At 41.3% G+C, this 16,089-nt stretch overlaps 1 protein-coding gene across 4 annotated transcripts in view; it reads right to left on the bottom strand.

The window, feature by feature from the left end:
• The window catches only part of NUP210 (nucleoporin 210), a 123,589-nt gene extending 118,138 nt beyond the window's left edge, over positions 1-5,451 (bottom strand). For 3 of the 4 annotated variants that reach the window (XR_012083554.2, XM_072989672.2, XM_072989673.2), the window contains exon 1: positions 5,142-5,437. Coding sequence is in view for 2 of the 4 variants with exons in the window: in XM_072989672.2 (XP_072845773.2) it covers positions 5,142-5,305 (164 nt within the window). In the remaining 2 variants the exon portion in view is untranslated. Of the gene's footprint in view, positions 1-5,141 lie in introns of all 4 variants that reach the window. The other variant, XM_078385360.1, reaches the window with a different exon arrangement.
• Positions 5,452-16,089: the final 10,638 nt, after the last annotated feature.

Below are 16,089 nucleotides of genomic sequence, written 5' to 3'. Positions count from 1 at the left end.
CTCGAAATGGTCGTACATCAGGATGTTTGTAAGTTGAGGCCCCACTGTAGCTGCCTTTCCAGGAAATCTTATATATATGATTATGATTCAAATTTCAGAACACATTTTCAGTACAGCACTGAAGGTATTCAGCAGCAACTTCACAGATTTCTCTTTGAAAAAAAGACCAGATTCAAAATACTCAATAGAAAACTTAAATGGGTCATTTAATTTCTGCTACGTTGATAAACCAGCAGTAATATAATGACCTTTCTTTTCTTTTATTCCCCCCTCCCTTTCTTTTTGCACTAGGGATATAAGGTTTCTTTAAGTCCAGGTTCACCACTGTCTCTGCTGCCACATTCTTTTTTGCTTCCTGATCTTCAGATCCCTCTTCCTAAATCTATGAAAAATTTAAGGGACATCATTTGTATAAAGACACACATTTTTCATAAACGTTTCCTATCTTTATGGATCTAGATTTTTCTGGGAAGATTCTGAAGTCTGATTAAGTCCCTTTGTTCACAGCCATGGCTATAGCAGATCATAAGAGGTTTTTAAACCACAAATTCCACATTGGGAATATCTATTTGCAATGAAAATATTGACAGATTGAAATAATACTAACATCTGTTCACATTTTAGAAGTCTGTTGAATTCACTGGGTTTAATTACGCCTCTTGTATTCAATTGATGTTGTCAGGTGGCACGTATTGTTTAGTCAAGTACATGCTTAATTCTCTCCCACTGACTCAGTGACACTTCAGTTGCTAATTTTTGTTTGGACCAAAGCTCATGTGCAATCGTGAATGTTAGCAATATTTGGTATTTAAGGCTCAGCCTCACTAATTGGTTGAACCTGTTCTTTGATTGTTATAGATTTACAGACACTGATACATTTACCATTGTCCATATGCGCACCTACGCCTCTGCTCAAGGCAGGAGACAGATCTCTGAATTGCTCCAGTTAAACTAACTGGAACTGAAAGCTTGGTGGTGGTGCAGAGAGGTCACTGTAGCAGCCTCTTCTTGAGAAATCAGACTTGAAAGGAATCCCATTCTTAAGTCATAAAGCCCTGACCAAAAGAAAGCAATTTGCATATTCCTGGAGGTGAGAGAAACTCCTGCTGTGACACTCAGGTGTTGCAGTAGTTAAGTGAGCTATCTGTAATGTCTGTTTCTGGCCTTAGACCCAATTACAGTAGGCTAACTGAATAAAGTCATTATTTGTGTAAGCCCCAACAACAATAACCCTGACCAAAACCAAAAGTATTGTGGCACCTTTGAGTGTTTGATTCTTCAGCTTGACAGGGTACGGACCAGAGATGGGCACGAATGGGCAAAATGGTAGTTCATGTTGGTTCATGGTTTATCAAAGATCATGAATTTCCAGCTTTACTGATGGACCATGAATCAGTTCATCAGTTCATCGGTACTTTTTAAAGACAGCCCATGGCTGACAAAAAACAACCCTGAGAGCCCTGACCCCTTCCCACTGCTCCCATCACCTCCCTACCTCCTCATCTGCATCCACAGCCTCCACCACCTGTGCCACTACCTGTCCTGCACCACCTTTGCAAATAGCGGGCGGCTTTCCTTCCAGAAACCTAGCCTGCCCTGCCTGCCTATGGCCCACCAATCAACCGATTGCTGATTTGCAAAGGCAGAGGCAGCAGTGGCAGTGATGGCGGTGGAAGAGGGGGTAGGCAAGGGGCAGGGGAGCAGGAAGAGTGGGAGGCTGGGCGGGCAATGAACCATGAGGTTTGTAAATGGTTAAAAATCAGTCTTCATGTTAGACTGATATGGGAACTCCTTTGTGACACTGAAGGAGTGTTGCAGTCTTAATCAATCTGCCTCTTAAGAAGGTTGAATTTAAATCATAATTTAAATTTTAAAAAATCAGATTTTTATAATTAAATTTTTAAAAAATGATTTTAAAATTTTGAAGCGATTTAAATCAATTTGATTTTTATCCACCCTAGAGCTGTTAAGCTGATTCATATGCCATGTTTTCTCAAAGAAGTAAATCACACAGTAGCATCCACATTATTCTCCTAGTGAATCCAAAGTTACTTAAAAACTAGTATCTCTAAATTACCATTCCAGTTAAATCCATGTCCATTACAGCTTCTGAGACAGAAAGGAATGTGCTGAGACAAATATGGCTGCATAATAAGTCTGTGGCATGACCTGATATTAGATGGATAAATACCTTCCAAATTATAACTGCAGGTACATGGGTTTACTTACATTCTTTCTTCATACTTGTGTGCTTATTGTTATTTCTGAAGATTTTATAACTGTTAGAATGAATCATTTTAATGAATGTTACATTTCATAAGTTTGTAAATTCTGAGTGACAATGAATGCAACAAAGTACCAAAACTGCAGACCACGAACAGTCAAAGCAGGAAGCCAGAAACACAAATGCATTTTACTGAACTGAGTTAAATATGTTTCTAAGTAGACATGCTAAGCACTGCATTATTAGACTTTTACAACTATCACACCAAGCTTACAGTCCTATGATATGTTATATTGAGGCTTGGAATAAGCCTCAATATAACAATGGAACTTACTTCTGAGAAAAGCATTTGCACTCTGATTTTGTCACCTCTTTACAAAAAAGAATGAACTTTTTATGATGCTGATGCCACTGGGATCTGAATGAGGGCTATATTCAATTAATACCGGGACAATTTGAACAGTTTTTATCCTAGAGCTTTAATTGCACTAAATAAGGAACTTAAGAATTACCAGCAGTAAGTTGTTGGACTGCATTACTATTACTTGGTCTGTTGTGTTGTATGTTGTGTGGATACTATGAGTTTTCGGTGGAGTTCTGGGGTTTCGGGATTGTTATGGGGGTGTGTGTGTGTTTGGTCTGGTCTCTGAGTGTTTCTTGTGAATTTCGTTGTATGTGTATATGGTTCAATGACAATAAATTAAACTTTGATTCAAAATTACATCTCTCCTCCACCCCAGTTTAGGAACATAAGTATATAATGTTGCTATTACCACAGTGTGCAAAAGTAGCCACTTCATTTGCTGCAGGGACCGTGCTTTCAGGAAAGATAGGAAGTTACTATTGTTTAAATTTTATGTTACATATTAGAACCTGTTCTGGCAGGGTTTTTGTTAAAGGTGGTCAATAAACAAGAACAGAAATAAGTGGTGTATAAAAGGACCACTAAGTTACAGAGCTCAACTTTATATTATGAACAATATCATGCTGTACTACCGTTTAGAGATAAGTTGGTGTTTAAAAACATGGATTTAACTTTAGGAATTGTAAAGGAGCATATCCGTTTATATTAAAAAGGAGAATTAAATTGAAATAAGTGAGCCCTAACCAGGGTAAAGATGTAATATGGTGGGTTTTCATTTTAGGTAAATTAAACTAGATATAAAGTTGGGGCATGGATCTGGAACCATTTTTATTAAGAATGTTATTAGAAAATCGTCAGAATATTGTATACTATGAAAGTAATATGATAGTAGTCATATTATATACTAAAATATGTACATGAATGGTTTGAATGTTTGAAAGATGTCTGGAATTTGGGGGGACAATTGGGAAGACATTGAGATGTAAAAAACAAACAATTGTAAAAAACAAATAAGTGTAAGCAAACCATGTAACACGATGTTTGACAAGTACAAACCAATGTAGATAGAGTGAAAAACTAATAAAATGTTTAAGAAAAGAGATAAGTTGGTGTTTCATTTTGTGTGAGAAAGGAGACTAGTCACAAGAATCTCCAAAGATGCTTTCTTTTTTTCAAGTAAATCCACTGATTACTAGATTACCCTAGATTGCCCTGTGCATAATATCTACTGGACTTTCATGAGTTCGAAAGAGCTTCTTCTGCCTTCCTGCTTCACTATCAAAAATGTGAAGAAAATTCGCAAGGGGTGCATAAGATGAAATCAACTACTTTGGAGTTTCAGTCGCATCACAGTATTGTTGAGCATCACAGTATTGTTGAGGGCACCTTGACCCCTTTATACCCTGTGCTTATATAAACAGAAAGAACAAAGGCCTTACAGTCCCCAAGATTACAGGCATGTAAAAGTGGGTGGTAGCTTTTACTGAGCCACTAAATTTTTTCTTTAAAAAAAAAATCAAACAAATGGTAAGGTTTTGTGGAAGAATCCCACTTCTTCAGGTTCGGTGTGACTGCTTCAGAAAAAGTTTAGAAAGGAGTCCAAAAAGTGATGGTCGATGTCTGAGAGAGGTGATCTCAGTCTCCAGTTTCAATCAATTAATGCCTCATGCAAAGCTCTCCCTTCACGACTGCTTTTTAATGCTGAACAAAACCTCACTTCTTGAATGTCTACTTTCACAAGTGCCAAAGAAAAACGACCACTCGGGCCTGAGGAAGAGAATAAAGCTGCCCATCCTAGGATGTTGGTACAGTATAACAGCCGTGCCGCTGCTTTTGCTCACCAAGCGCCACACTGGCCGTATTTTTTATTTTATTTTATTTTAGGAGAAAGCACCGTTTATTTCATGGGGCTGTGTTTTTCAAATCGACCGTCCTTCTGGCGCTGGGAAGATTCCCACCCACGCGAGGCTACTGGATCGCCGCCGTCTGTGGCTCGTGGCGGGAAACTCAAGAACAGAAAAAGTTTTCCGGACAGCTCGCCGCGCCGCGTAGACGACGACGGCCCACCTCCCCCCCCCCAGGATGGCAGGCGGGGGCTCTTTCGGCCCGGTCCCCGCACCCAACACCCCCTTTCCCAGGTCACCCGAGACGCGTCCTTCTGCCTGACAGGGGCGCTGCAAAGGTTCAAGTTCAACCTCCGCTGCTTCTCCTGTCACGCTACAGAGGCCCGGGAAGGTGCGATGCACGCGCCCGAGGTGTGTGTGTGTGTGTGTGGGGGGGTTGAAGCAGCAAACCCTCAAGGGAGAGGAGACGCTCCCCCCCCACCGCTTCGGCCCCAGCCTCCCTCTCGCCCCCTCAACGGCCCCGCTGCGAGCGAACCCGAAGGACGGCCTTCTTTCCGGGAATGGCAGCTGCCTTCCCCACGTGTTCGGGGGCGCGCAGCTCCCCGCACCTGCGCCACGTGTCTCCCCCTCCGCTGGGTCCGGCGCGTCCCAGCCTTTCCCCGACCGCCCCCGCCGCCCTCCGTTGCCTCACACGTTCCCGCTCACTCACCAGCGGTAGCAGCCTTCGCTCGCCTCCAGGGTGAAATTAATCCGGGTGCTCCGCGAGAAGGGCAGCAGCACTTTGGGGATGTTGAGCCTGGAAGGCACCACGGCGGAAGGCAGGAGCAGAAGGAGCCACAGGGGCGCCCGAGGTGCCGGGGCGCCGGGGGTCATGCCGCTCGCTTGGAAACCGGGAGAGAAGCCCCCCCTCACGCCCCTTTCACCTGGCCCTGGGGCAGCGACGAGGAGTCGGCCGGGTGTCCTGCGCCGCCTCCTCGGGTCAGGGACTGCGCGCCCGGCCGCTGACCCGCGTTAAGCCCTTCCTGAGCCGAAAGGGGAAGCTGCTAGTGCCGCCACGCTCGCGGTCCCTCCAGCCTCCCCACATAGGAACCCCCCCCGCGCGCGCGCCTCGAGCTGCTCGTCGGGAAACGTCACAGCGCGGGCAACCTGAGGCAAAACCCCCGCGCTGGTGGCTGGGGGCCGGGCGCTAGAGGCGGGGAAGGAGCGGAAGGCCCTTTAGCCGCAAACGGAGGAAGAGGAGCGGCAGCAGGTGGCGAGCGCAGCGGGCCTGGCGAGCGCCGGGTGCGCGGCCGACCTGTTTCCTCTCGAGCGCGGCTGGGGAGCCGCTCTCCTCTGGGGTGGTGTGTCAACACGGCTCGGGGGGGGGGGGGAAGCCCCGCGGGGCCTCCTTGAACCCCAGCGCCAGCGGTGCTTGCCTTCCCTCCACTTGCCACCAAGCCTAACGTAGCCTTCAGGAAAGACTTGCAGTGCAAGATCCTAAAGTCCTCATATGAGTTTTAAAAATACAGTATACTGTATATGTAATACTGAAACTGATTTTTTTTTTAATGCTGCAATTCAGTTCCAGTTCTGAGTGTATCAGGCTTTTACAGACATGGTGCCCGCTGCCACTTCTGTCAGTGAAAAGCGTAATTTAAACGTGTGCCAAGTTTTCATATGCATTCAAGGTCGGGTAAATAGAGTCCTCTTCCAGTGAGGTTTAGTTCTCAGAAGGCACAGTGGCAAACATTGTAGCTTAATTCTCGGTCATGCAGTAGATCTGCTGCATTGGTGTAGCAATGAAAAGGAAACTTAAAACTACTACCGGTATGCAAATTGAAATTATGAGTGTTATATTTAGATGGTGATGGGTAGATAGATGATACAGAATTAAAAGTCTTGTGGCATGTAGAAGACTAAGAAGCTTTACTGAGTACAGACTTTTTAAATATATTGCTATCTATTGGTATCTTCTGAAATATAGATTCAAACATTTGTGGGAAGGTGGAATGTAAAAAATTTGGTTCATTGAAGCTATACTTGAATAATTAAAATAGGATGCAATTAAAAGCTTCCTCTTTGATGCTCCTCAAGGCTCTTGGGGTGTGACTATGATGCAGTTTAACCCATGCATTCTATCAGAGTTGGCACAGTTAAAACGGAATTGTTTCCTGTTGCCTACATGGCATAAAGTTAAGCACAAAGCAGATGATCTTTTTCCATGGGGGGTTGTTTCTTTTTGTTCAACCTGCAGACAGTGATTTATTCTGCACTGATTCAGTTGGCTGGTGGTGACAGTGATGGTGACATCTTCAGTAGGGGCAAGGTATTACAGCAGATAATTCTCCCCGTCTCCAAACTTTTAATTTTTTTTTCCAAATTAAAGCCTGTCAGATACAGTGCTGTGCTGTATCCAGTAAGTGCTATGTCATTTCTGAAACACTGAAATTAAAAAGTAGGACAAAGAGGTGAGGAAGAAAGCAGCCTTAAGAGAATGGAGATTAATTCCTAGTAGAAATTGAACCAGCTAGGAAGTGTAGTATAGACTTTTGTAATGGGATAACTAATTTTATTGGTATGGACAACTACAGAAATTTCAGTAGTGTAAACTACCAGGGATCTCCTGTAAAAAATCTTGAAACAAACTGGATGTTCTATCCTGTGTAGCGAAGATATGAAAGCTAGAATGGTTGGTTATTTTGCAACAAGCAAAGCTTCCCAGCCAGAAATAATAACAGTTGTCACCAGCAATAATATGTATGAATATTACCATTATACTTGTTTCTTGTAACTTAACCAGACTACCAGGTGAGCCATAATATGAATTTGTTACCTCTGTAATATAAAAAGTTCCTTGTTCTGTCAATTAGTTTAAGAAAGGGAGGGGAATATGGGAATCATTTCAGATGTACACATAATAAAACCCGATATACCATATTTTCCCGTTTATAACACACCCCTTTTATAAGAGACCCTCCCACTCTTCTAACCCCCAAATTAAGAAAACTTAGCTTTGAGTATTCAGCTTCTGGGCTCAGAATGTTGGACATTAGGAGTTCCTGTTGAATCTGAGCCTACAGGCTCCACCTCCAATGAGGTGTGTTCCAATTGGTTTGTACAGCATCAGCTGACATCAGTTCCACAAGGCTCATGATTGGAGGAAGCCAAGTCTGCTGACTGGAGGAAGCTAAGCCTTGTGACTGAGGGAATCCTGTTTACAGAGGCAAGATATGGGCTGTTTTGTTCTCCTCAGCTATCTAAGCTTACTTCCATGTAAAAGACACCCCTCAATTTTTACTGTAATGATTTTAGGAAAAAGTGGTGTCTTATACATGGAAAAATATGGTAGCCCAATTTATGACTTACCCCAATTTAAGGCTTTATTCTACTTCTGTCTCATAGGGTAATATTAGATTATAAAAAGCAGGCCTAGATATCACAGAGCAAGATGGTACACGGAAAGTAGTATATTCCGCTGGAAAAACAGTATGTAGGAGTTCAACTCTTAACTGCTGATTTATCATTCCATATCTCGAACCTGCAGCTGTTTTTTCCTGCCACAAGGTTCTGAAGTTTATCTCCGTTGGAAAAACAGTATGTAGGAGGAGTTCAACTCTTAACTGCTGATTTATCATTCCATATCTCGAACCTGCAGCTGTTTTTTCCTGCTACAGGGTTCTGAGGTTTGCAAGGCTGAATGAATATCTGGACACCCCTTTCCCCCAAAAAGGGAAAGCTTCTGGGATTAAGGAATTTGCAACGGAAAACTTGATAATAAGGAGTGTAATGGATTGTGTAGGAAGGGGCTTTTGTTATGATGCAAAAGCTTAATGTTGTAAATTACAACTGACAGATCTTAAAAATTGCCTTTCCCTTTTCACCTGTGACTTTACCTTCAGTTTCAAGTGTGCAGGAATGAGCTCATCTCTGTTCAATATATAGTTTTAAATATAAACTATTGGCATGATAAACTGTAAGCAGAGATGATGTCATTATTGCATATGTTACTTGAAAGTAAGGGGGAAAGGTAATGGATGAGAAGGGGAAGGTGGTAATCCCTGTTATTGGAATCATTCTGACATATGAATTATTTATTCATGGATTTAAAATATTTTTATCCCACCTTTCTCCTTAAAAGGACCTATTATGATGTATTTTACAACATTACTGTTCATATTTTTGCTTTTCTGTGCTCTTAAACGGTTAAGTACCTTTCCATGTTATTTTTCTATAGAAACGTTTTTGAGAAATATAATAGTGTGATACTTTAAACGAGAAAGCAGTTTCACAGAGAACCATAAAAGGTGGGATCAGAGAAAGGAAGGAAAGAAGGGCTGTGGGCTGGAACTTGCGTTTCATCCAATATGAATAGTGAATTCCCAAATCAATCTGAAGCTTCTGTGTGAGCATTGTTTGTGATTTCAAATGTAATATAGGCTGCGAATCAAATCCAGAGATTTCTAGTGTTTTTGCACCCTAGATCAGGAAGGAGGCACTGAGGGGTTCCTGCTTCCCCATAGTGGGCTTGTGATGGGGGTCAGTATTCTAAACATACCTACATGAAACTGTTCAGAAAGATTTTCAGGGATTTAAAGCTGTTGTCACAAACACTTGTATAATGCTTTGTTTATAATCCATGACATTCTGTGGAAGCTGCGGAAGTTCTGAACTGTTATATAAAGCTGGCAATAGTCTGCATGTGGGCTAATATTGAAATACAAACTTGCAGGAATGCAGGAGTGTTCTCAATAGCGAATCTAGAATCGGATTCAGACTGAATGATATCACATTCCTTTGAAAGCATAAGTTCCTAGTGTCATGTTTCTTAAGAACTGATTCTGCAGCTTGGATGCCAGAGTTGATGCTTTTAGCCTTACCAGAGGGACAGATGTTTGGACCCACTAGGACTGATCCCATAAGTATTTTTATTTTATTTCATTAAAAAATAAATGTCACCCAATATTCTGAAGAGCAGCACTGCACTGTAATAGCCAGTGCCATCTTTACTCTGCTAGAATGCCCTTGTTCCTCAGCATAGACATTCCAGGTTAATAATGTTGGCTGGTTTAGTTGCTTTGCACTGCTTTTCTAAGGGCCTGTCCAGACTGGTCACTTCAAGTGTGGGGTGATTGGGCTACAAAGGGTCTGTTGGGGTTGGGGGGAGGAACAATGTGCTATTTGCATGCTCCTCCCAGCTGAACAGCAATCAGCTGTCACTTAAGTGCTTCCCCTGATTGTCGAGGGTCAGAGGAAGTGATTTTTTTTAAAAAAATGTTGCTTCTCTTTCCTTCTGTCAGTACCATTCCATTTTCTTCTCCCTGCTCCCCCCTTCTCTTTCTTCCCTCAGAGTCTGAAACTATAATGGCAGAGGCTGCTGTGGGCTGCTCTCTCCATGCTAAAAAAGAAATACTGTTGGGCCAGAAAGGTGTGCAAAAGCTCTTAAAGGGGAAGGATGGATCATTCTAAGAATAAACACTTACAGATGAGGTCTCCCCCACTACCACCTGATCCAAATTGTGTCATCAGCAACTCATATATCTCTATGCTGGTATGGACAGGCCCTAACACTTTTGCTGCTTGAGACAGAAGGCAAGATGTCACTTTTTCCTAAGCGTGTTATGCTGCATATTGAGTTCTGTCCTCCAATGCCAACTGTCACAGGGAGCTGTGGAAAGACTACCACTGATACATGCACATCTGCCACGTGAGAAAAATTGTCTTATGCTGCCTAATCTTATGGTCAGTTCTCTTTGTTCCACTGGGCTGAGCTCCACTGGCATCTCCGTAGGTCTGGTAATCCTACAAAGGGATGGACAGTGGTACTCCCCCTCCCCCCCAAAAAAGTGGCTGCAGCAGCTTCTGCTTGCTAAAGTTTGCAGCATTTTCTTGTAACTGGTAAAACGGCCCTTTAAGTATCTCACTTATCTGGAAAACACTATTAGGGTTGTTTCTGAATCAATAGCACATAACAACATTCCTGTCTATACTGAAAATATGCAGGCTACTGTCTGGCTCTACAATTTTTTGCTAGTACTATTGTTAGTTGCTATGAGTCTTTAGGCACAATATACATTTGTAAAATAAGGTACAGTAAAGTGAATTGCACATTTAGAAAATCACAAAGGTCTTAGCGCTGCTGTGTGCCCTCTAGATGTTTAAAATTGTATCAGAGATGAGCAGGAACATTTGAGGCTTACTTGTGCCTCTTCAAGGGAATGCACTGTTTCAGTACTGTGCCACACTCTAATCCCAATTGAAATGGATCCAGACTAGCAATGTCCTTCAAGAATGGTCACCTACCATCCCCTCAATTAACTTGCCCAAGAACAAAATATTTCTGATAAACAGAGCTATAGCTTGGCCAAGAACAGCTCTGAAGTTGTTTAAATCATCCTGCACCAGTTTAGGCTTTCTTTCTTTCTTTCTTTCTTTCTTTCTTTCTTTCTTTCTTTCTTTCTTTCTTTCTTTCTTTCTTTCTTTCTTTCTTTCTTTCTTTCTTTCTTTCTTTCTCTCTTTCTTTCTTTCTTTCTTTCTTTCTTTCTTTCTTTCTCTCTTTCTTTCTTTCTTTCTTTCTTTCTTTCTTTCTTTCTCTCTTTCTTTCTTTCTTTTTCTTTTTCTTTTTCTTTTTCTTTTTCTTTTCTTTGCTTCATTACATCCAGGCTCCTCCTTACCAACCAGATTCACTTTTGAAGGGGATCATTACCTGTTGGGGCATGGGTGCCATGAATCCAATTGTCCCCAGCAGTAAGCTTACTATTTTCCTTTCACCTGTCCATTACTGCATGCCCAGTGTCTGCAAGCAACAGGTTCTGTTGAAATAATGTTTATTAGATATCTTCAATCAAATGTTAAATGGCAGTTCCATGAGCTGAATATGAGCCAACAGCGTGATGTGACTGCAAAATACGTAAATGCAATTTTAGGATGCATTAAGAGAAGTATAGTCTCCAAATGCCATGAGGTCCTAGTTCTCCTATATTCGGTATTGATTCAGATTCATATTGAGTTACATTAACTATGTTTATATAGTTTCATGATTCAACAGCTTTTATAATCTCTAGTGCTTCACTTATGTCATTTCTTTCACAAATATTTATTATGGTCTGTTGTTATTAATTTTCTATCACTTTGGGGGAAATTGTCCTGGCTGGCAACCTTCCCGTCTTATGTATGTGTCCATGAATTATGCTCAACGGAGGCTTATAAATTCTTTTATTATTTGCATATGATTCCATTTATTGATATGCTTCCAGGTGTATTTCTCTTGACTTATAAGGAAGAATGTTCAGCTCTCTGCAAGATATCTCTCTCCATAAATATATATTTTAGTTATTATTGCTAAGGGACTATCACTTTGCCTCTTCTAACTTTGTTTCCACCGCCATCTTTTGTAAGTAGCTGTGTTTGTAAGTGGACCTTCTTGGCGGTCGCTCCCCAAATCTGGAACAACCTCCCACCTCAAATCTGTCTGGCCCCCCTCACTGGAAACTTTTAAGTGACTGCTAAACACATGGTTTATTTGACAGGCCTTCCCAGACCTCAAAACATCCTGATATAATGGTGGTCTTAAAATTTATATTATCAGTCCTGCCGCCTGGCTTTTATATCATTTTAATTATTATTAGTTAAATTTTGTTGGGAAAAAGTTCATTATAGATATCTATCATTACCTCCTCAGCTTTCATTATGTAGTATCTTCCAAAACCTATTCAGTAATTTTAGCTAAGGACCTGACTATCGCTCAGCCAATGTTTTGAGTAAATCTGTAGATGACACTGCAGGGAAACGGAAAGTTCATTCAGAGTGTGATTCTTGATCTTCAGTATAAACTACATTGCATCTGTAAAGCTATCATAAATTTCTTTCTCTGTCCCATGGACTTTATGTTATTACCATCAAATCAATGAACCCTAACAGACTCCTTGTGACAGAGCACTTTGCAAGTTTTTAGGTATGGAATACCATCAACAAAGTCTGGCCAGTCTTATTGTATTTTGCTCAAAATGCTATAAGCCCTTCCTTATACATTTGTAATAGCAGTGGAAGGAAGAACTAGTAGCAGTTACACTTACAGCTTGCTTCATTAAGCATTTTCTATCCTTCTTCCCTTGTTAATTTGCCACATGTTCTTCACAGAATTCTCAGATCAACCCATCTAAAAGCACTGCAAACAGTGGGGTTAGTTTTCCTATCGTTCTGCTGCAAAGATATTCCTTCCTGGCTGCGACATCAAATCTTCATACATACTTCAAGCAGTACTGAGAATCTAGTGATAATCAAATAGCCCCTATGTGTGCAGATAGCTTTCTATTGGAAACAGAATATGCAGTTGTCATAGTTTTAAAAAGTCAGGATCGAGAAGCACAGTGTAATTGGTGGAAGAGACTGGAGCTGCAATTGGATGCACCCATAACCAGGGAGCAATTCTCAAGGGGACTGACATCTGACTAGATATGATAGGCTTGGACAATGCAACTATAATCCTAATATACTTAGGAGAGAGCAAGCCCCATTGGACCTACAAGAGATTGTGGATGCTCATGTGAATTCTTTACATCAACCAGAGATATTTAGAGTATGAACTTACGTTCACCAGGTGAAAACATTAATCTGTCTTTCAATATGGCACAATTAGCTATTTCTATCTGGTGAATGAACCAAACTGTGGGCCCTTAATTGTGCTGGAAGCTACTGTGTCTTTGTGTTTTCTTTCACCACTGCCACAGCCAAAGGAAACTTTGATTTAAGCAAGCAATGTGAGTGTGTATATGTGGTGTGATCACAGGGCAATTCTCAGCCTTTTGGTCTCAAGAACCAGGGAGCATGAGAGGCACAGCCTCACAAGAACTGACCATCTATAAAGCAAAGTGTGCTGCTTATATACCGCCCCATAGCGCTTCAAGCACTCTCTGGGCGGTTTACAAGTTAATTATGCAGGCTACACATTGCCCCCCCCCCCCAGCAAGCTGGGTACTCATTTTACCGACCTCGGAAGGATAGAAGGCTGAGTCAACTTTGAGCCGGCTACCTCAAGGTATGCCAGATATGTAGCATCAATTTCTGGATAATTTTTCTACACCATCCACGAAGGGATGTGCTTGTAGCCTGATGAAGTGGATTTCATTGACAAAAGTTTGCTGTTTGTTTTATTTTTAGTGGTCCTATAAAACATAACACTTACTCTTGCATTTGTGTAACCTTTGTGACTACACCGGCTCTTTCCTTTTTTGCCTCATTTTAATCTTTATGAAAGTAGAAGATAGAAATTAGAAGATAAGATGAGCCTATGTTGTTGTTATACACCATCAAGCTGAAACTGACTTGTTGCAACCCTAATAGGATTGTCAAGGTAAGTAAGATATTTAAGATGTGGTTTACCAGTCTTAGACCTCCAGTACATTTCCATGGTCAAGTGAGGACTTGAACCCTGATATCCAGTCCTAGTCTGCCGCTCTGTCCTCCACACCACACTGGGTATATAACTATATAGAATTATATACGCAGAGAGCTATGGTAGTACATGTATTCCAGGAAAATATGTCAATCTGACTAGCACATAGTGATAGTGAAACTGCAGGAGATGTAATTTATATTTTGGAAGCCTGTTAGTCTTGACTTTCCAGAAGCTGGGAGCATTACTAAAGCAGTTCCTGTGCTATAAAAAGAACAGCGCTTTTTCTGCATGGCTGGATTATAGAAATCAATAGTGGTACATTTTCCTCACACAGTGGAAGTAGGTTTCTGATCTCAGTCATGCCACCTTGTAAGAGATAAAGGCATTTGGAAACAATGAGATTTAAGTGGAACAGTTTCTCAAAATGTTTTCCAAGAAAAGTACTACTATTTTTTCCAAAATCCTTAAAGGTTCATAAAATGAAGTCTGTGCAGTAGCCACAGAGAGGAAATAATTACACTTTGTATACTGTGCACTGCTGTATCTCACTATCTGTAATATTAACTTGTGTGAAGGGAGAAAAAAATCTCTTTCATTGACAATGTGATGAAAAACTGATTTTAATGCCTAGTAAATTCTCCAACACAAGGTTTAGTTAGTATCATAAGCTCATGAATTTCTGAGAGTAGATTCTGATTTCTGTTGAAGTAAAATAATAATTTATCTAGTTCCTTCAGTTTTGAATTACTGAACTATTCCACTTAAGGCTATACTTCAATAATATCTACATAAAAAGCGCTGGAATGATTGCACTTTTTCAATTTTTTGAGAAAACAGCATACAGTACTTAAAGATTAGAGGGTAAATCATATTTGTGACTGCAAGGATTTTCTTATGTAAACTTATTTGTATTCTTACTACCAGTAATAATATATCATTAGTACTGGTATTCTTCTCCACAGTTCAAGTAAAACACAGCAGAACAATAACAACAAACCACAGAATAAGCATAAGAGTAGATATGAAATTTAACACAGATGAAAGAAAACTATTCAAATCCATTAAAAGGCTTGTGAATCGGTGGCAAAAATGCAGTTGTCATTTAGTTGTTAAATCTTGTCTGACTCTTCATGACCCCATGGACCAGAGAACGCCAGGCCCTCCTGTCTTTCACTGCCTCCTGGAGTTTGATCAAATTCATGTTGGTAGCTTCGGTGACACTGTCCATCCATCTCATCCTCTGTCATCCCCTTCTCCTCTTGCCCTCACACTTCCCCAACATCAGGGTGTTTTCCATGGAGTCTTCTCATCAGATGGCCAAAGTATTGTAGCCTCAGCTTCGAGATCTGACCTTCCAGTGAGCATTCAGGGTTGATTTCTTTCAAAATGGATAGGTTTGTTCTCCTTGCAGTCCAGGGACCTCTCAAGAGTCTCCTCCAGCACCACAATTCATAAGCATCAATTGTTCGGCGGTCAGTTTTCTTTCTGGTCCAGCTCTCACTTCCATACATCACTACTGGAAAAACCATAGCTTTGACTATGCGGACCTTTGTCGGTGTGGCGGTCAACCCTTTGTGCCCCCTATTTCCTTGGGTCTCACAAAGGTACACACGCCCTTTTTGTTGCCATCAGGTATTCTCCTAATACCAATTCATGTCATACACAGGTGCTGCCAACCCAAAGGGAGCAGGGGTTTTGATTAAGTATTCCTTTATTGAACAAATCAAAAGGAAAATCACAATAGAACTGTTTCAGGTGTTAAAGTATATTGGATCATGTAGTCAATCACTTTTATTTTATTGTTGTATGCTTTAAATCAATATCCCTCAGGTAGTGTTTATACAGTCAATCCTGCTTGTTCAGTGTGTTCTAAACTTTTCACTTTCCTCTCCTAACCCTCTTAGATCTATTCCTAAACCCTAACACTCTCTCTACATCTTCTGGTCCCTGACTCTTTCTATCTTTCTCTCTCATTCTCCAACTGTCTGTCTCTCTAGCTCCTCCCCTCCTGCTCTGTCCTTGGCTCCTCCCCCCTAGCTGCTGTGATGGACAGGCAGGAATGACGTCACCTTTTTGCATTCCGCTACAGTCGGCAAGGTGATGTCCCTGCTTTTTAAGATGCGGTCTATGTTTGTCATCACTTTCCTCCCAAGAAGCAGGTGTTGCTTAATTTTGTGGCTGCTGTCACCATCTGCCATGACCATGGAGCCCAAGAAAGTAAAATCTGTCACTGTCTCCATATCTTTCCCGTCTATTTGACAGGAGGTGATGGGACCATTTGCCA

This window comes from Pogona vitticeps, chromosome 2 (assembly GCF_051106095.1).
Source record: "Pogona vitticeps strain Pit_001003342236 chromosome 2, PviZW2.1, whole genome shotgun sequence".
Lineage (NCBI taxonomy): Eukaryota > Metazoa > Chordata > Lepidosauria > Squamata > Agamidae > Pogona > Pogona vitticeps.
Note: the sequence above shows the minus strand (reverse complement) of the source record. Positions and strands in the feature narration are given on the sequence as shown.